General features: G+C 52.7%; 1 protein-coding gene across 5 annotated transcripts in view; it reads left to right on the forward strand.

The window, feature by feature from the left end:
- Abr (ABR activator of RhoGEF and GTPase) overlaps positions 1–20957 on the forward strand; it is a 190832-nt gene that overhangs the window by 149741 nt on the left and 20134 nt on the right. For 4 of the 5 annotated variants that reach the window (XM_005327876.5, XM_021728141.3, XM_013359810.4 and 1 more), the window contains 3 exons: positions 328–402; positions 1773–1870; positions 2283–2414. In XM_005327876.5, coding sequence (XP_005327933.3) covers positions 328–402; positions 1773–1870; positions 2283–2414 — 305 coding nt within the window. Of the gene's footprint in view, positions 1–327; positions 403–1772; positions 1871–2282; positions 2415–17878; positions 18484–20957 lie in introns of those variants that run through there. The other variant, XM_021728142.3, reaches the window with a different exon arrangement.

Consider the following 20957-nt stretch of genomic DNA (forward strand, 5'->3'; position numbering starts at 1 on the left):
CCTTTGAAAGGTTAAACTAGGAGGGCGGCCATGGAGTAAGCAGGATTCAGAGGAAGGGAAAGTAGCCCTGGAGAATAGTATTAAATATCTGGCCCACGGGTGTAGGTTTGGACTGAGCCCAGGGGGAAACAGCCTGGCACTGAGACCTGGTGCAGCTCGGGTTGGAGGAAGCAATGGGATTTGCAAACTCTTTAGCCAACCACCAGGTGGTGCTGTCAGACCACCTGGCTGCATCTCCCTGGGTCAGCAGCTTTTCCACCAGCCTGGGACAGAGTTGGGGGTGAGCTTCTCAACAACCCCTACCCTGGGGGCTTTTCTCTCTTGCAGACGATGAGTCTCCAGGACTCTATGGCTTCCTCCATGTCATCGTTCACTCTGCCAAGGGGTTTAAACAATCAGCTAGTAAGTGCTCCTGACTACCTGCCCTAGGAAGAAGTTGGGTGGCCACTGTTCATCTTTTATAAAAAGTCCCATGGTGTGGGACTGCCCACCTGCTCTGCTCTGCTCTGCTCTGCTCTGCTCTGCTCTGCTATGCTCTGTGCAGGCTGGAGTCCAGCTAGTATGCCTGGAGATGTGGGGCATTCCCCCAAACCCCAGGAACCAGCTCCTCTTGGCAGGGAGATCTCTTCTCCCCAAGTCCTCATTCCAGGTATCTGAACCCTGGAGCTGCAAACACCTGGACTTCAACCCCATCTCTGCCAATTCCAAGCCATGTGGCCTTGGGCAAGTTTCTTAACCTCTCTGACCCTCAGCTTCCTTCTCCATAAATGGGAGTCACACTTGTTAACACTGACCTGAGAGTGGACTCAAAGGTGACCATGTATGCATGTGCCAGCACCCATCCCTTTTCTATTCCCATCCCCTAAGTCTGGAGATGAACAGAACTGTAGATTTAGTAATACTAAACCTGTTTAATATTTCATAAACTATACTTGTCCAATTTATCTACTTTTTACCCAGGAATCTGTGAGTCAGACAGCTTATAGTTCTTACCCATTTACCAGGTGAGGAAACAGGTCTAAAAGGACTTAATATTACACAGAATCGGAAACCCGGGGCTCCTGGCTCCTCTCCTCAGCCTGCCCCTTTCCTCTGGAAGGTGACATCTGCCCTTGTCCCTCTCCCTGCAGACCCCTTTCAGAGCTTCTGTCATCGGCTCACGAACAGCCACTCAGGCATTGCCGGGGAGAACTGACCTCCCCCTCTGTGTCCCCATCAGTTCAGGGCAAACTGTGTTTACAGCACCTGTCATGCTGTTTTGTCACTTCTAATTCGGCCTCCCCCACTGATATCTTTGAAGGCAGGAACCAGGTCTCCTTGATCCTTGGAAACTAGGAGCTCAGAAAGGCTGAGTGACACTCTTAATTTACAGAGCACCTACTGTGTACCTGGAGGAAAGGAGAACACAGCCAGCGTGTGGACAGGGCCGTGGCGTGTTCAAAGCCTTTTATGGCCCATTATCTGCCCTGATTCTCTGGCATCCCTCTGTGGTCACTGACTCATCCCCACTTCACACACAGGGAAGATGAGGCTCAAAGGGCTCAAGGGACTTTCCAGGGTGGCCCCGGTATTATTAGGTGCTGCAGCAATATTTCTAAGCCTTCTGACACCTAAGCCCAAGCTCTCTGTTTTAGAGCATTTCTGAAGGGGCCTCTGGAAGGGACAGATGCATTGTCCCCTCAAGGGCCTTACCACCACTACCCTTGCCCCAGCCCTGTTCCCGGGCCTCTTGGGCCTCACTTGGTGTGTCTTGTCTGCCCTTCTCCTTGCAGACCTGTACTGTACCCTGGAGGTGGATTCCTTTGGCTATTTTGTCAGTAAAGCCAAAACCAGGGTGTTCCGGGACACAACAGAGCCCAAGTGGGATGAGGTGAGTGGAGGAGGCTGGTGTCCCTATAGGGATTCCTCTGTGTCACCGAGCATGCCCATCCTAATCACTGTGTTCATGACCTATCTGTTGGAGGGGAGGGGTGGCCATTGCCTGTTGGTTGGACCAGCTCTGTCTCCCTAACCCATCCCTCCCATCCCCTGTTCATCTGGCTTCCGATTAGGTGTCAGACACCAGAGTTTCAGATCTGGCCCCCAAACTCCACTTCATCGGGGATGTGGAGGTCTCTGGGAGCTCCAGAATATGGGACACTCCTCCATGTCTTGTGATATGCTCCTCCTGGGCCCCGCTCACCCTCAGCCTTGCAAAGCTGAGGCCCACACCTGCCAAGGAGCCCTGTGCCCCCCCCCCCCCGCTTCTGAGGTTGAAGACCCTCTGTCCCGTCTTTCCCCAGGAGTTTGAAATCGAGCTGGAGGGTTCTCAATCCCTGAGGATCTTGTGCTATGAGAAGTGCTATGACAAGACCAAGGTCAACAAGGACAACAATGAGATCGTGGACAAGATCATGGGCAAAGGGCAGATCCAGGTGAGAGTCCAGGGCCCCGGGGCAAGGCCTGGGGAGCTGCCAGGCATTGTGGTGCCCATTGAGAAGGCGTCTTCTGGTCTTGTCTTCTTGATTAAGGTGCTTGGCTTTTTGTGACTTTAGTTCAAAGCTGGTTCGAAAAAAATTCCCCAAGGTGGTGGTTCATGCTTCCTAGAGACGGCTTCTTACTGAGCATCCAGGTACCTGTGGGACTACTACAGACTCATTCATACTTCTGCAGATGGAACTGAGGAATGACAGTTTTCACACTCCATTTTCAGTCTGTTGGTGGCTTTTTCCAAAACACGATATTGAGAAGGATTCTGAGGTTGCGTCATGAGCATGGGGGGGGCGGGAGAATCCTCTGTGATGAGCAATTCTGCTATAGATGCCGGATAGGAATGAGGCACATTCCCCAAGCGCTTGTTATTCTACCAGAAGGGCTTGGATCCTACTGGTTCCTGGGGCTGGTCTCTGACTTGTTGCTAGAGTTGCTGGACTATCTTCAACTGAGTTTTGGGAGTCACCAACTTAGGAAAGATACTTTGGGTTTCAGTAGAGGCAGATCCTCAATCAGACTGTTTCTCTTTTTTGGTCCTGGAGATTGAACCCAGGGGCACTTAATCACAGAGCCAGATCCCCAGCCCTTTTTATTTTGAGACAGAGTCTTGCTGAGTTGCTTAGGGCCTCACTAAGTGGCTAAGGCTGGTCTCTAACTGGCAGTCCTCGTATCTTAGCCTCCTGAGTTGCTGGGATTATAGGTATGCACCACCACACCTGGCTCTGCTCTGTTTCTTGATGCCCTGAAAATGTATATAAGGAAAAAGTCCTTGCTTGCACCTTGCATGTCTAGAACATTTTTTTCAGCTTTGAAGATGGCTGCTATCTACTTATCTGTCAGGAGAACTAAGCTTGGGGAACAGATAACACTCAGTGTGGAGTTTTCCACACTCCTGTCTGGCACCTTGTGTTACCTCATGCTTATGATTCAAGTGGGAATCGATACTGTGACTATGAAATCAAGGGAAATGATAACTGATACATAGGGAGGCCTGAGCATTGGGTGCTCCTGGTCTCTTAACAATTGCCCCCATGTGACGGGGTATAGGCTATATGATAGGGTGAGGCTTTTTTTTGCAGAAAGTGTTTTTTCTCTGATGCATGTCGAAGCTGAAATTTGGTATCTGATCCTCAACTGGGTATTCTTGGTGGCACTAGGACCTGTGTGGGTCTCCCACTCCCCCACTCCTGTCTCAGGGGGATGGCACTATTTAGTAGAGGCCTAGCCATCTGCCTTATGCCACCCATGTTCCTGAGCACGTCCCTTCCTGATGTTATGGGACCTACACCCTGATCCTCAGCACCGTCGCCAGGGAGACAGCGCTGCTAGGCAACCAGAAGCCAGTCTTTCATTATTCGGGAATTAGGGATAAAGCGAGAAAGCTCTCTAAATCTAGTCCCCAGAAACTACTCTGCAGGGATAAGCAGTGGGAGCCCCATCTCCACATCCCTGGGCTGGGCCAGAGGGACAGGCGGGGAAGGAATTCTAGGATGGGCTATCCAGCCTCCAAGGGACACCCATCCAAGAGACATGAGCAGCCTCCATCAGTGCTATGGAATGGAAGAGTAGAAAGGGTATCCAGGGCTGTCAGCTCAGTGGGTACCGTGACCCACGACCTCTCTAGAGCTCAGAGTCCAGGGCACGGAGGTGGTAATCTCCCATCTGGACTTCAGCCTGCCACGTCCCTCCCTCCCGCTCAGCTCACAGGCCCAGGAGAAGCACACCATAAATCATTGCATCTTGGAGACAGGAGCAGATGGAGGCAGTGGGGGAGGGGGAAGCAGCCAGGTTATGTTTGGCAGAGCAGAAAGCACAGTCTGCTAAGGAAAATGTTTCTGTGTTTAAGCTTCGAGGAATGTTAAATGCCTGGGAGTTGATATTAAAAGAAACATAAACCTTCCTGCTGCCAGCTGACCTGAGCCCATAAGCGGACAGTTCAGAGCCAGCGGACTTTGAAATCCCTTTGTGCTTCGCTCCCCCTAACTCCCAACACAGCCCTTTGGCCGCAGCCACAGAGCCATCTCACCAGCCCCCTATGATTCAGGGAAGGAGGTACCTCCCTGAGGTGTGCCATAGCCCATAAAGTCCAGCCCTGTGACTGCCCTCAGAACCAACAAGGATGTTGGGCTGGATGGATAGTCTGCACCGAGCTGTTCCCACGTGGCCAGGCCCCACAGAGCCACAGAACAACCTGTTCCCACAGCTCATCCCACCTCTCTTCCTGCCTGGTGTCCAAGAAAGGAACTGGCACCGTCCCTGGAGCACAGGCCTGCTCCCCTTCGGCAGGTATTGAGGATGGAGCTGGAGGCAGCCTCGTGGTACAGCCGAGTTCTCGGGGATACTGCAGGAAAGGCGGGGAGAAGAGGCCCACTTCTATGGCTGCCCTTCTTTCTAGGCCCCCTCCCACTCAGCCCAGCCAGAGGGATCCTACTGTCTGAGCTCCATGCATTTGCTCCTATGATGAGTGGCCCTCTCTGGCTTTGCTTGATGTGGCAATGGGTCATGGAATCCAGAGTGGGAGGCAGGGGTGGGCAGTGTTTAGTGACAGATAAATGGCAGTTCTAATCACCAACATGTGTGTTTGGCATTTGTGCTCTTGAAAGCCTGTTTCCAAATGTTGTCTCATGTGGTCTTTGCAATAGCTCCGCAAAGAAACCGACCTTTCTGTCTTCCCCATTTCACAGATAAGGACACCAAGACACCGAAGTTAAGAATCTTAGCCAAGGCATCTCTGCTTATGTATACAGGGAAGGCCATGCTCTCTCCTCTGTGCCATGTCCTCTTCCCTCGGGTCTTCATCAAGAAACCTAACGCTGGGTGCACTGGCACACACCTGTAATCCCATCTACTGGGGAACGTGAGGCAGGAGGATCTCTTGAGCCCACCAGTTTGAGACTAGCCTAGGCAATATAGTGAGACCCTGCCTCAAAAATAAATAAATATATAGAAAGAGATAAGGAGGAGGAAGGAAATTTTCCAGCGTACTTGAAGGGCCCTGACTTGGCTAGTGGCAGAACAGCCAGAGTGTTCTGCCCCAGGATCCTTTTTTATGGCATAAGGAGAGCTCAGTCTGCCTTTGCCTGGATTATTGTCCCGTCTGGACTGGGAACATTTCTGCCTAGTGCACCTGAAGTTAGAATGCATAGGAAAGAGCAAAGGGAGGAGGATTTATCGTGCACCTGCAGTGGGCCTCAGGGTGCAGGTCCTGGCCTTGAGGAACGCACTCTGTATATGTCAACTGGAGAGCCAGTGATGCCAACAGCAATGATCCCATCTGCACTTACAAAGAGCCCCGCCCTGTGCTCAGTGCTCACTCTCTGATCTCAGGGCATCTTCATAGTACCTGTGGGTCGGGAATGTCAGCATGATGATAAAGATGAGAAATGCGAGGCAGCATGGAAAGTTGATGCAACCTGTCCAAGGTCACTCGCGTGGCTGGGGTAGGAGGGCCAGGACTTGAACCTGGGGAGCCACCAGCTCCAGAGTCCCTCACAAGGTGCTACCAGCCTCCCACTGCTTCCGTTAAGTAATAGATGAGAACTCAGGCCCCAGGAATTCAAAGAGGGAAAGGTCATCGAGGGCTGGAGGTAGGGAGGCTTTGAGGCAGAGGTGGGACAAAAGGGATCTCAGAAAACCAGATCTTTTGATTCCAAAGGCAGTGTTTGTATCATAAAGAAAATCGCAATCATAGTAAAGCAACTCGAAACATAGTCACAAACCATCCCACTCCTGCTCCTCTGGAACACCCATTTTATTTGTGACTTTTTCCTTCCTTGGATATATACATTTTTATATAGTTTTAATCACAGTGTGTATTTTTTCCCTGTTTTTGTGGAATATTATCATAAACCCTCTTATTTCTAGGGTACTATCAAGCATTTTATAAAACGGCCTGCACAGTAACTGCCGTCTTTAGACTGTGTTCTTCTAGCAAGGTGGGCAGGCTCTGGAGTGGTAGAAGGGATGGAAAGGTCGGGAATGTGCAGGGAGCAGCCTAGGAAACTGAAGAGCCCAGCTGGCTCTAAGCAGGGAGGTTGTGAGCTTTTCAAGAAGGAGGGGAGGTGAAGGAATGAATACAGAAGATCTGAAGGGTTTGAGACCCGGCAGGAATCTAGTCCTGTCTTTTAGAGAGAAGGAAAGCAAGACGAGAAAGGGTGAGTGACATGGCCAGTCCCATCTCATTAGTGGTTGAGAGAAGGTTCCAAACTCGGGGAACGCACCCCGACTCCCACCCAAAGCTGGTCGTGCTTGGAAATGATCCTAGATGGGATAGAGAAGGATTTGGGTGTCCATCTGTGACTCTCAGGGGTCTGTCCTTTGTCACTGCAGATTTAGTGAGAGGTCCCACCAGCCTAGTCCCTTTCTCTTCTTCAGGCTCAGGAGATCTCCTTTTCTTTCCAGACCCAAGGGGGTCATTACCTGTGGATTCTCAGTCCAGGTGGCCCCACTGTTCACCCTCTCCTTGCTGCCCCACCCCCAGCCCGGTCTGGTCTGGCAGGGTTACAACTCATCCAGGACTCCCCCCAGCCCCCGCTGCTGCCTGCTTTGGCTTCCTGCTCCCAGGGGACTCCCGAATGTTTATCCTAGTCTATTTCCAACCAGGCTGCCCCAGGCTCCAGATGTGCTGTCCCCAACTGGGACCAGCCTGCTGACTGATTAGCATATTCCCAGGGTCCAACCCTTCTTGGCTGGCTAGGCCAGAGAGGAGAGCTTTCCCTCAGGGGCCCCACAGCTCGGTTTCTACCCCTGACCTCAGACTGGAGAGGAGTCTGAGACCCAGGAGCTGCCTAAGCCAGGGGAGCACTTTTGTGCCTTTGCCCCCTCACCCCCACCCTCCTATTCCCTGCCTCCACCCGGAGCCTGAGGTCTGCCCCACGTCACCTGACTCCCCTGTGTGGAGCTATGCTTTCCCATAGCGAGCCTGTCCTGGCAGCCCTGCTTGAGCATAGGCGTGCTCAAGACCCCGGAGTGGGAAAGGACAGCATTCCAGGCCAAGAAGGACATGCCGCTGTCCTGTCCTGGGTGGTAACTTGCCCTCACCCCCGATTGCCAAGTTCCAGCTGATGGGCTGCCTCCCGCTCTGTTCCCTTCCCTCCCGGAGCTTGGAGCCTGTGTCTTAAGGTTAATAGGCAGGCCAGGGAGGATTTCTTTGACATTCTTAACCAGGCCACTTGGAAGCTTGTGAGAAATCGGAGCTATTATAAACCATACTTGGGAGGAGGTCACGAAGGCTACACCCCTGGCCTCCAGGACTGGGGATGTCTGTGGAGCCCCGTTGACAAATCTGACCATATCTAGACCCTCTAACTTTTTATTCTTTTTTTTTTTTAATTGTGGTAAAATATACACAACACAGAATTTACCACTTTCAAAGTTTTCAGGTGTACAGCCCAATGGCATTAAGTCTGTTCACATTGTGGGATGATCTTCATCAGTAGTCCTCTCCGGACCTCGTTATCTTCCTCACTGGATTCTGTGCCCGTTAAATAATAACTCCTGAGTTCTTCATAACGTTATTATTAAATAATAACATCTTAGACCTTCATGGTTTTAGGTAAGAAAAAAAAAAAAAGCTTATCTCTGGGATGAAGATTTCCTAGCCTCCTCTCCAGACCCAGGTCCCCCTCCCCCATACACTGTTCATCACCCCCTGGCCATAATAAAACAGCAGGGCCCCATGGCCCCAAGGCACAACTGATCACTAGGAACCTTGTAATGTCAGCATCCTCTGGCCTTCTCTCCTCCAGGAAGGCATCCCTGGCTCCTTGACTCTTTCCCAGGGCCTCTTGTCCAGTGGCCAGTGATTTAGATATATTGTGTGTGGAAGTGCAGTGACCCTGATGCTGTGGGAAGAGCAATCCAAACTGAAGGACAGTGTCTCTTGAGCTCTTGAAGCCTCCGTTTCCTTATCTATTAAATGGGATAATTATTCCCATTCTTCACCACCACATTATTCTTTTTTTTTTTTTTTTTTTTTGGTACCAAGGATTGAATCCAGGGGCACTTAACAACTGAGCCACATTCCCAGCCCTTTTTTATATTTTTATGGAGAGACAGGGTCTTGCTGAGTTGTTTAGGGCCTTACTAAGTTGCTGAGGCTGCTTTGAATTCGTGATCCTCCTGCCTCAGCCTCCCGAGCCACTGGGATTATAGGCATGTGTCACTGCACCCAGCTACCACCACATTATACTGAGGCTCAAAGAATATAATGTACCTGAATGAGATGGATAGAGCTGTGACATGCATCTCCAGGCCTTTCACTGGTTTATTCATGTCACTTATGGTTTTTGAACGCCCTCTAAATGATAGGCACAGTGCTGTGAGTCCAAAGAATGGACAGGATTCCACCATCTAGTAAAGAAACCATGAGAGAATTTTTATTATTCAGCCAGCACTGAAGGGCCTTGAGGACAGTCAGAGCAGGGGCTTCAAGTTTTGCTTATTCCATTCATTAGTTGGGGGAACAGGTTGAGTGGCTTTACCTCTCTGAGCCTCAGTTTCCTCTAATGTGAGAGTCCTGAAGCCCTTGCCATGGGGCCTGGCACAGAGTCAGTACTTGTTTAATGGCGAAGTCCCTTTGCCCTAAGCTGGCAGGTTCAGGTCCCCTGTCCCCCCACCTTCCTTCAGACAGTGTGGGTCCAGCTTGTCCAACGGCCCCCTTCCTAAGTCTGTCAGCAGTCTGTGGGCCCTGTGTTGGGACCTCTGACTGAGAGGCCATCCTTTTTCTTATACTGAGGGAGTCAGACCCAGCTTTGATGGGACCACCTCAGAGTGACTGGGGAAGTCAAGCCTGGGGGTCCTCACTGCCTGCGGTGCCTAGGGCAGAGCAGCTCTGGGCTTGTCCTAGACATGTCTCGCCTAGGCTTGGCAGGGTCAGGCCCAGAGTACAGTGTGAGCGAGGAGCCCTGGAACAAGGGTCCTTTGTCAGCCCGCAGAGAGCTGCTTCTGGTTTTAATTACTCTGCAGAGCTGGAGGGAGCTCTGGGAGAACGTGGGTCAGGAGCCTGCCGGGGCAGAAGTCGAGAGCTCCCCCACCCCATCTCCCTCCTTCTGGCCCCTGAGGGGTCTATTGTCCTGGATTCACTCTGCCTGAGGGTCATGATGGCCAGCTCTATTGCCCTGATAGCCTGGCCTCTGGAATGTTGACCTAAATGACCAGGAGTCCCTCCCTGGACAAATAACAGGCTCATTAATGTGGGTTCCTGGCACCTTGTCCCATTTGTCCTTTAGACCACTGCTGGGCCCATGTTCCTGAGGGACACCTTATTTGACAGGAGTGGAGGCTGCCTTGAAAAGATCTTGGCTGGTGGACCTTTCCCTTTCGTTCCAACATTGTAGTCCCCCCAAACCCCTATCCTGGCATACCTTACAACCCCAGGCAGCTCCCGGCCCTGAAGATGGAGTCCCTCCCTCCCCGCACTGGGCCAGACATGCATGGCAGGAGCTGTATCTCCCTCTAGTTTGTGCTTCTCCCTCTCTGGTGCCTGCTATTCTCAGAGCCAGCCCAGGTGGGATGCTTCCCTTTGACCCCATTACCACCACCTTGCCAGTCCTGGAGGGTACATGGGGACAGAGAGACTGAGTACCAGGCCTGATTCTACTCCTTGCATCAGACACCACTCCTCCCAGGGCCTGGGGACTGGACCTATTGTCCTTCATGAGACCACCCACCCCAGCTGATGCAGATTCAATTTTTTCCTCCCCAGCCTAGTGCCCCACCTGCTGGCCCTCTTTCAGGCTGGTCTAGAAGTTGTGGGGGAAACTTGGAAAGTGGGCAAAAGAAAGCTTATCCTCTGCCAAAGAAAGCCAGGATGAGGACGCTGAGAGAGTGACCGCCCCACTCTCCAAATGCTATTCTAAATGCCTATGTGAACCCCTGGCCCAGCTGCCTCTGTTACCCAGGTGTTCCTGATTTGGGGAGCCTGGGCTCTGCCAGTGATTGCTGGAGACTGGAAACATTCAATAGGAAGCAGATGGAGGCTCAGTCTCCTTCCCTCTCCCCACTTGGGAATGCCTCCTTGGCAGGCCGGCTTGGTGCCAACCCCCGCAGGCCCACCTCTGAGGGATGTGTGACAAGCTGAGAATCCGATGCAGAGAGTACCTTGCAAACTGATTCTCTCAGACCCTGGGAATACCCAGCCTCTCTCCAAACCCTAAGATGGGTACTCTCAGCTGTGGGGTGGGGACTCCCTGACCCAGAGGCAGAGGACCCAGGTTTGAGGCCAGCTGGCTGGTCTCAGGTGCCCTCCAGTGCAAGTCCTCTGCAGCCTGGGTGGGTTTCAGACAGGCCCATGGAGGTAAAACCAAAGGCAGACAAGGCACTTGGTAAGCAGGTCACTTCCCTGCAGACAGGCTGCTTCCTCCTCCCGGGAATCCCAAAATCTTATTCCTAGGGTGGTCCCACTTTTGATTCTTTTCCAAAAGCATTGAGAAAAATACTTAGTAGAAGAGTGGCCAGGAACGTGCTGAGTTAGGGCTGAGGCTACCTGTGGATGCCAGTATGGGGTCCCCCTAGGGTGGGCTCTGCTGGCCTCCCTCAAGCCTGCAGCACCTCCAGAACTAAGCAGTCCCACACAGCTAGCTGGCCTTCACCTTGGTCCCGAGAGGTGTGAGCCATGTGGCACTGGGGGAGCCTGCACCCTGTGGGCTGGGACAGGGACTGGCACAGCCTACTTACACCCTCAGAGGCAAAAGCTGAGCTGCACTGGCTTCAGGGCACACCCCAGAGTGACCCAGAAAACACTAGCCTGATGAACTAGATGAGATAAGTGTTATGCCACTGAGAGGCCACTGAGGGACACCGACATCAACACTTCAGAAGCCCACAGTTTTCCCAAAGTGGGGAAAGAAGTGGAGATAAGAGATGGTTTCTGGATCCAGAACTCTGACCCGGAAGTTTCCTTAAAAAGCCCCTAATCTTCCCTACCTCCACACCCCCACATCCTGAGGGACAATAAGGGCGGGTGGAAGGGGGCCCTGTGGTCAAGAGAAACAGCAGTTCCCACGAGAAACGCTGGCACTGGTGGGTCCACCCGCAGAACTTGAGGTCCGAGTCCGAGATGCCCAAAAGGAGAATCCAGGGCTTCAGGTTCTGTCTGCAGAGTTTGGGAACCTCAGGAGGAGCTTAAGAGCCCCAAGACAGGCAATGGATAGAGGACAAGGGAGTGGGAACAGTAGGACCCACACCCCGCTTCAGCCAGGGCCTCTACTCTCCACTTCAGCTTCTGTTTGGGGAGATAAAAGAGACTGTGGTGTATAATTTTATGTGAGCAAAAAGGGTCGAGGGGGGCTGGGGCTGGGGCTCAGTGGTAGAGTGCTCACTTAGCACATGTGAGGCACCAGGTTCCATCCTCAGCACCACATAGAAATAAAGGTATTGTGTCCACCTAAAACTAAAAAATAAACATTGGAATAAAAAAAGGGTAGAGAGGATCCTCAGCCAAAAAAAAAAAAAAAAGAAATTTATTGAATACGATTTAGCCCAAGCTCCTGATTTGACCAAAAAAAGAAAAATTTATTGAATACAATTTAGCCTAAGCTCAGAGGAAGTGGCTGCAGAGTCCATGGTAATCAGACAGCACTGGGCCCAGGTTCCTGAGCTGCCCAGGGCTCTCTTCTGGTCACTTTACACTTGTGGTTGGGTGAAAGGGAGCTGCTCAATAATGCATGGGGAGAAGGGAGCAGCGAGTCTCCTCAGACCTGCCCTGTGACCCACTTTCAGACTGAACCCTTTCTGTTACATGTGGCCTGGGAGACCCATGTATCCAGAGCATAGTGCCCACTGGCTGTGCTGGGAGACCCTGGCCATACCTCCTCCTTCCCATGAGGGGGAACAGGCAAGTGGCCTATGGGGTCTGGACATGCTCCCGGCTGTGATTCCTGTGACTTGTGTCCTGAAGTCAGAAAAGAATAGATGGACACTGAGGGAGGAGTGGGCTCTGCCTACTCTCTCCCTGGGTGGGTTTAGATAAGCAATATTTTCCTGAAGGCTTAAGTGGATTTTCCACTCTGTTCTGTGACCAAATGTGCCATGAGAAAGACTGGGGATTGCCAGGGGTGTGCCCAGGACAGTCCTTCCTTAGCATACAAGCTCTTGGGCAGGTTTAACCTCTTCTTTCTACCTAGGACCACCATGCCCCTGGGGGTCACCAGCCAGAGGTGGTTGCATGGGAAGCAGCACGTACCTCTGGGAAGGTGGTATGATGGCAGTTCACCTTGGGCAGGTTTGGTATATGCTGGGGAGCAAGTAACTGGCCATCCTGGCTGCCTCCTTTCCTTATGCTGTGCACATCTTAAACCTGGAGCCCACCTTGGAGCCTGCTGTCCAGCCCCACCCTGGGTGTCTGTCTATAGCCACCAATAGACACTTTTTTTTTTTTTTTGTAACTGGGATTGAACCCAGGGGTGCTTAACCACTAAGCCACATCTCCAACACTTTTTTTTTTATCTTTTATATAGAGACAGGGTCTCGCTAATTTGCTGAGGCCGGCTTTGAACTTGCACTTCTACTGCCTCAGCCTCCTGAGCTGCTGGGATTACAGGTGTGTGCCACCATGCCCAGCCAATAGCCATTTATTGACAGAGTTGGGGTTCCAGAGCTCAGACTGCTGCAAACTCATGCATAACTGTTTAGCAGGCAAGGACCAGACTCCTGGGGAGCTCTGGGGCCTTGGACATGGACTGCCTGAAAGAGGCCCAATTACTATCAAGTGATCTCCTTGGAGGAGAAGGTTAGTGGAGACAGCCAGGGGTGCATTTGGCTGAGTTAGACTGTGAGCTGTGCCAAGGCCCCCTACTAGCATGTGGTGGGGATCCAGTTGGTGACGAATGAGTGAATGGGTACTTGAATGGAACTACAGCTCTGCCATTGGCTGCTTGGTGACTTTGAGCAAGGGGTTCCCATCCCTGGCCCTCACACAAGCCTTGCACATAGCAGATATTCAGATAGGTAGACATATGAACGGGATCTCTGTTTCCCATTCTGGGACAACCTCTGACCTTGGACCTCTGGGTTTTGGTTAGGGTGTGTAGAGAACCTCGTGAGAGCACAGGGGGATGCAGGGGCTACAGAGCCATTCTTGTTGGGAGGGTGAACCCACAGTTTTCACTGTGATGTGCTGTCCTCCACTTGGTTCTGCGGCCTCTCCATGGACCACGGTCTCTCTGGGCTCCTGTGCACTGTCCTGCCTGGTTCTCACAAAGCCTAGACTCCTGTGTCTGTCCTTGGGCAGGAACCACTCCCTGGCTTCCTCCCTATACCCCAGGGCCTTGGCCCACCTCACCTTCCACAGGTATCATGCCTCCCAGCTCTGTTCCTTTGGGCCTACCCTATGCCATGCCCTTCTGGGCTGAGGGAGTGTTCTGGGCAACCACACCACACTCTCCTGTTCTTCATCATCAGCCCAGTGCCAGGCTCCTCTGAGAAGCTCAACTCTTACACCGTGTGACTCTCAGGGTGGCCTTTTAGGGCTCCCCCTTCCCCGTCTTGCTCCTGAGCAGTTCCCATGAGGGGACAGCTGTAGCCGTGGTCTAGGTTGCTGCTCAGAAACCCCCTTTCCTAGATTAGTCATTTGAGCTAAAGAACGGGAACAAGGATTCAGGGTTCTGGTCTGGACTGGGGTTGGGGGGAGATGAAAAGGGGAAAAGGAGGTCACTCTAGAGAAGTAGCAGCCACATCCCAAAGTTCTGGAGCAGGATCCTCCTCCTTGTGTTCACAGGCTGGAGGATTTGCCTAGAAGCTATACCCACCCCCAGCTGTCACCGAGGCAGCACTGTGGCAGTCCCTACCTCTCCCGCCCACATGTCTCGGGCTACATATTATTCCCTGTTGACCTTTTTCCCCCTCAGTGATGCCTCTGCTGATCACTTTAACCTGATTTTACTTCAATCACAGCTGTGCTGGGTGGCGGGTCCCCTCCCTGCATATAGCCTGGGGTCCTACCCACTTCTCCTTAGAAACAGCCCCTCATTCCTCTGGCAGAGAGCCTGGGAAGGGGATGAGGGAGGATGGGACAGTCCACCAGGAATGTTTTTAATTCCAAAGGCAGTGACATCTGTTTGTGGGGGCCTTACCGCCCAGGCTCTGTTTATCCAGACAGGGGGCCCTTGCATGTCCTCAGAGGCGGATTCTGCCAGCTGCGGCAAGATGGAAGGGATGGACACAGGCAGGAGGGGATATGGTCACTTCCTGGGTGGCCAGAATAACCTGAGCGTGTCCCAGCTAGCAGAGATGGGGAAGGGTCTGTGATGGACAGCAGAGACTAGAATTCAGATTGCCGCTTTTGAGGAACTTGTTAGGGACACTTGTCTTGCCCAATTCCTCCTCCGCTCTGGTCCTAGGCCACTGATTCCAGGAAGGAATGAGTCAGGCTTGGGGAAGAGAAGGCAAATCTGTACTGACCCCAAAGGAAGGTCCAGGTCCATAGGGAGGAAGGGAAAGATGAGCATCTCCAGGGAAGAGCCTCCCAACTCAGCTACCCATCTGCTAAGGCACTTTTGTCACCATGGAGACCAGTTGGCCATTGCTCATCCAATCAGAGTTTGCTTTACCCAGACAAGTGTTGAGCCTGGGGTTTCTAAGACAGACAAGTAAAGGGCTTTGGGAACAGGATTTATCCTGCCCCCCCCCTTCTCCCACACACCCAGCGGTAGGGAGTAGCACACAATTTCCCCAGACTGTACCCTGTGGCATGTGACCCAGCTAGAGGGAAGAGAACCTCAGCCAGTGAGGGCCTAGTTCTGAAGTCAAGCAGCCAGTGCAAAGTGCTGATGATACCTGCATCAGGTGACAGGGTGAGCAGTCACAATGGCATCTTTCCAACCAGTTATACAACCAGACATTGCACATTTGCTGAAAGAGTGCAGAGTAAAGCTGGGGCATTTCCCCTGCCTCAGAGAGCCAGCTCCATCTCCTCCCCAAAGCTGTCCCCAATTCCCTCTGGCTAGAAAGGTTCTCTTCTTTCTCTTGACTTTCATAGCACTTTATCTGCACGGTCCTGAGGCATGATCCTGGGTTTCTTGAGGGAAGAGATCAGGCCTAGTCTGTCTGGGTGTAACACATAGTAGGTGCACAGCTGGTAGTTAATGAATGCACAAAAGCCTTTCTGCCTCCTTTTCTCAGGCTGGCAGCTTTGTCAAATGCTGGCTTTTGTCTCATCTCTGATTCTTTCAGCCAGGACCTCAGTTACTGCCTCTTGATGAAGACATGGCACTGAAGGAATGAACAAAGCCTTCTGGAGGAAATAGGTTTGGTGGCAGTTGTGGTGAGGGAGCTACCTTGTCCCTCATGGGACTGGAGAAAGATTGTTCAGAAGTGGCACCCAAGTACCCTGGAAGAGACAAGCAAGGGATGGGTCAGGAAGAGGGACTCAGGCTTCAGCTGGACAGGGGACACAGGTGCATTCTGGCCTTTTGCCTTTGTTGGTCTTGTCACCTCCCTCTCAGCATACTGGCTGGTGTGGCTTACTTAGCCCATCTTTAGTTACAGTGGCCTTGGGTGGCTTTGGCTGTCTGCATCTTTGGCAGCCCAGCCCCGCCTGCACTGTGCAGAAGGTGGTGACATGTGGAGCCCTGAAAGAGATGGGACTGGCCCAGGGACACCCTGCAGGGACACCCAGAGCCCAAGGCCCCACCTCCACCAGTGATACAGGACCCAATCCTACCCTACTGAGGTCTCATTCCTGCAGGGTGAGGAGGCAGAGGCTCATATCCTAGCCCATCCTGGCCTTGGGCAAGCTAATCCTTGGTTTCCTCAAATGTAAAATGGGGTACTTCATAAAGTTTGGGAAAGCTTGAATTAGTTTGTGTAGAGAGTGTGGTGCTGATAAAAGGGCCACTCTAATTATGACCACTTAGTTCCCTGCTCACTCTGCCATGAAACTGCCTCTTTCTCAGAAGGCTTCAAGAAGATGGGTGTGGTAGGGCAGGCCTATAATCCTAGCAGCTTGGGAGGCTGAGGCAAGAGGATCACAAGTTCAAAGCCAGCTTCAGAAACTCAGACCCTCAGCAACTTAGTAAGAACCTCCTGTCTAAATTAAAAGGGCTGGGGATATAGCATAGTTGTAAAGTGCCCCACCTCCAGCCCCGTGCCAAAAAAAAAAAAAGCATTTTAAGGACTCAGATGTAAAACCCTAAGAACTGTTGGGGGTGAGACCTCTCCGCAAACAAAGGCATTTGGATGCCAAGGACTGGTCTCTTTGTCCCAACTGTAGTCTACCAAGCAATGTCCAGACCCAGCTCTTTTTCGTGAATCCAAAGAACCTGCAGAGACAGTGGTTGTGAAGAGCAGGGTCTTAGCTGCAGCTGCATGGCCTCAGGCAAAAACTTTACCTCCCTGAGCCCCAATCAGGAACACCAAGTTCACATAAATGTAGTTGGCTATTTGAAAGCCCTGCATGGGACCTGCCTCATGGTTGGCACTGTGCAGATACTGGTTTGGTTCTTCCACATGCCTAGCTCCACAGTGGCAGGATGTCCCGGATGCCTGGGTTGTGACTACCCTAGCCATCTGGGGTTCATGCTTTTCTCTTGTCTCTAAGGATCATACTCTAACTTGCATGGTAAGAAATGATTCACTTCTCACTCTTCAGTTAGAATATTCACTAACTTAAGAGTCAAAAATAAGATTTTACTCCCTGTCTCCTGAGGTGCTCAGCACACACATGTGACTGGTTGCCCCTCTGCCATTGGGTGTCCTTTGCAAAAGACTTTTGGTGAGATGTGCAAGGCCATAGCTTGAAACACCTCCTGCTGGACACCTATGACCAGAGTCACCTTGGCTTTTGCCCATGTTCCTCCAGAGGGCCCACAGTGGCTTGATTACCCAGAGGGCTGCCCCACTAAGGATCCTTTTTATTCTTTTCTTTTTTCCCCCAGTGCTGGGGAGTGAACTCAGGGGTACTCTACAACTGAGCTACATCCTTATTCCTTTTTTTTTTTTTTGAGGGTCCTGCTATTTGCTAAGGCTAGTCTTATGATCCTCCTGAGTTGCTGAGATTACAGTTGTGCACCACCATACCTGCTTCCTCTTTATTCTTCACATTTCTCAGGAGAGAATGTTTGGGAGTGCTGGCCCCTAAGTATCTGGCTAGTCACCTAAGTGGCATTGATAGCAGTTCCTTGGGGCAGGAGCTGGGGGTAGAGGAAAGTAGAACTCAAAGTCAGTGTGGACCCTTTATAGGGGAGGAGGGTGATTCTTTATGACCAAAATGCAGCTCTTGCTGGAATCCTGGCTCCTGCAAGCCCTCCTGGCTTGGCCTCAAGACTCCCTGATACCCCAGGCCCCTGGAGCAGCCTGGTGGTGAAGGAGTTAACGAAGGGATTTAGCCGGGAAGGGACTGGCTTGTGTTTAGCTGCTTGTCAAACTTTATTTAGCAGGAGCTGGAAGGAGGGACGCAGGGTCGGTAAGGAGCAGCGCCAGATTGCCAAGAGTTAAAGCCCGGGGGCTGGGTGTTTTTGGAGGGGCAGCTCCAGCGACTCCTTTGAGTCACTTCCTTCGGTGCGGCGGGGGCACTCTGCGCTCTGCCTGCGTCCGGCAGTGGCGCACGCACTCAGCATCCCGCAGGCCGATCCGCAGGCAGACGGGAGAGGAGGCTGCGGAGAGGCGCTGGGCACTTTCGGTGCGCTCAGCAGACGCTGCTCTCAGTGCGCTGCGGGCTGCAGTCTCCCGGGAGGTGGGGAGGGGAAAGTGGGAGGACGCGGAGGGAGGAGAAAGCCGAGCCCCGCAACGCGCGCGCTGGCGGCTGCTCCACTCACAGTCCCGGACTGAGCGCTCCACACAGCAACCTCTCCAACGCCGCCGGCTCCTCTCCGCATCCCTGCGCGGAGCTGGCCTGGCAGGCCAGCCGCCGGCATGACCGACGTCCTGCCTCAGCCCGACTGCAGCCTGAAGGCAGTGTGCGAACCCCTGGAGCGCTGCTGCCTTGATCAGCTGGAGGAGCCCGGGAGCAAGCGGGGCCCCAATACTGGCGCCCGGCTCTGGGGCCGAGTACGCAGCAAGCTGCTTCGCCACAAGGTGCTAGCCCGGGACTAAAGGGATCAGAAGGGGTTGGGCTAGAGGGGCTGGGGGCTACTGGGGGCACTCTCTGCCTGAACTAAGAAGTCCCAGAACAGAGGCTGGGATATGCGTATGGGTCTGCTTTAAGTGTCTTGAACTTGATGATGAATGCTTGTTGCTGTCCCCACCCTAGCCCTAGCTGCCTTCTCTGCAATTGTCCCTGTCTCCGAAAAAGGGACTGTCTCCTATGCAAGTAGACTCTGCCTGCCTGCTTTCTGAGTCTATTCTAGCAGACCAGGCAGAAGGTTTTTGGGTCTCATTGCCCCACTCAACCAGCACAGGCCTGATCTCCCTCACCCCTCTTCCTGTGGACATTGCTGGCTGCCTCTTTGCTGAGGGGCACCCCAATACTACCCACCATGTGAGGTTTCTTTGTGCAAGTTGTGGGGATCATTCCTGTCAGGGAGGAAGGGGGCGGGGGTTGGGGAGGTAGTGATGTGCTGAGTCTGGGGTCTGAAGGCTGCTGCCTCAGGGACCACCCAGATGACTGCTGGCCAGGTGCCAGTTGGGCACCAGGCAACTCAATCAGCGTGCCAGGGGGTTCCTGACCCAGCAGGCAGCTCAGACCAAGCTGTGCCAGGGCACACTGCTGGCCCTTCCTGCAGCCCCAGACCTGATTTGGGATTAAAGTCTGAGATAGAAGCTGACTGTCCTGCAGCTGGGCAGGCTGCCTTGAGGCTGGCTTTGGGCCCTGGCATTAGGCATCCAAGGAAGAGCCAGACCCAGCGCTTAACACAAAGTAAGCACTTGATAACTCTGCAGACTGAATCAACTGCCTAAGACATTGCAGGATGCCAGTCCTGGCTGGTGAGAGCCATGTTCCTTCTTCAAGGTAGTGACAAGGGAAGCCATGGCCAGTTGTGATGGAGACTTGAAAGCCCTCCTGTAGCTCAGAGGAGTATCCTCTGCACAAGTTCTTCTAGCTAGCATAGAGGCTCCTGGCACCTGCCAAGAGGAAGTACTCCTGGGCCTGTTGGCTTCTTGTTTAGCTTCATCTGCCAGTGGGGCATACTTGACCCCTTAGAGGTGACATCAGTTCTGGAAAGTGCTGGGCAGGGCAGCAACTTGAGCTGCCCTGCTTTGGCCCCTGTGTCACCTTCAGCCTCCCTAGGGACCAGGCTAACAGAGCCCTGCTGGCCCTGGCTGTTACCAGAGCCCCTCTATGCTGAGGCAGCTATCTGTGCCCAGCAGAATGGAGCCACCCCCTCCCTGTCTCCTCTCCCCAGCCCTTGCTGAGGCCAGCGGACACCAGCTCAAAGCTCAACATCTATTCCCAAACCTCAAAGTTGGCAAGAAACTGTCTCAGCAGGCTCCTGACCCAGGGCCAGCCAAACAGAGCCCTTCAGTTTACCTGCCTCTTGGGAAGGTGCCAGGCAGAGAGGGTTAAATTGTTAAACTCTAATGCCCAGACTTTGTTTTTTTTTTTTTTTTTCTTTGATGTATGGCTGGCAAAACTGCAGAGCCACTCCAAGAACTCTAGCTGGGTTTGTCTCCGGGGATGTCTGACAGTTCCATATCTGATGGTGACTTCTGGCAATCGTGGCGGGCCAGTCGGGCACTGTGTTGCTGAGCTGGTTGGCGTCAGTGCAACTGCAGGGTGGCTCTGGCGCTGGGATGCACTGTGTAGCGGGTGATTCAGTCCCCTAGCACATGCTGAGTGACAAAGTGTGTCAGTGTCAGGGACACTGCGGTGACAGAGGGACATCCGTCCTCCTGTGTCTGCCTTGCTTTGCATGGCACAGGCGGCAGTGGGGCCCACTGTATGCTTCTCTCCTTTGCCAGCTGCATTAACCTATTTCTCTCATTGCAGCAGGCTCACCGCCAGGACAGGAGGTGGGACGAGGCAGTACTTTAGGTGGGGTGGGGGAAGGGTGCCAGGTCCTGCCCAGCTTGGCAGGAGGAGCCGCCTCATTAACTCATTAACTGTGCCTTAAGGATTCAATGTTGTGGATGCCAAAACACCTGTGGCCTTCCTGCTCCCATTTGACCAACGTGTCATTAAAGGCTGGAAGAGGGGCTCTGACTCATCTGGGGTCCCTATGCTGGAATGAAGAGTCTGTTCCAATGGAAAGGTCTCCATATTAAAACGGAGCCATTGAAATAGTATGGTGGCTGTGGGAGGGGAATCAGGGACCACTCACAAGCTTCCCTGGGACCCCAGGGAGGCAAGGTTAGGATAGGGCTGCTCTTGTCCCCAAGGAGCATTCTGGGGCTGAGGCCTCATTCCAGCCCCTGACTTGGCAGTTAGTGTGTTGTGCAAGCGTTCAGCAGAGGAGACACGTGGCATTTGGGTTTGTGGGTTCTGCCAGCGCTCTCAGTATTGAACTTGAATTTCTACTTTCTTTTTCTTTTTTCTTTTCTTTTCTTTTTTTTGCAAGTAGACCAGGCTCTGTGCCTTGCCCTTCCTTCCATCCGGCTTCTAGATTCTTAAG

The sequence above is a fragment of the Ictidomys tridecemlineatus genome, chromosome 3 (genome assembly GCF_052094955.1).
Source record: "Ictidomys tridecemlineatus isolate mIctTri1 chromosome 3, mIctTri1.hap1, whole genome shotgun sequence".
Classification (NCBI taxonomy): domain Eukaryota; kingdom Metazoa; phylum Chordata; class Mammalia; order Rodentia; family Sciuridae; genus Ictidomys; species Ictidomys tridecemlineatus.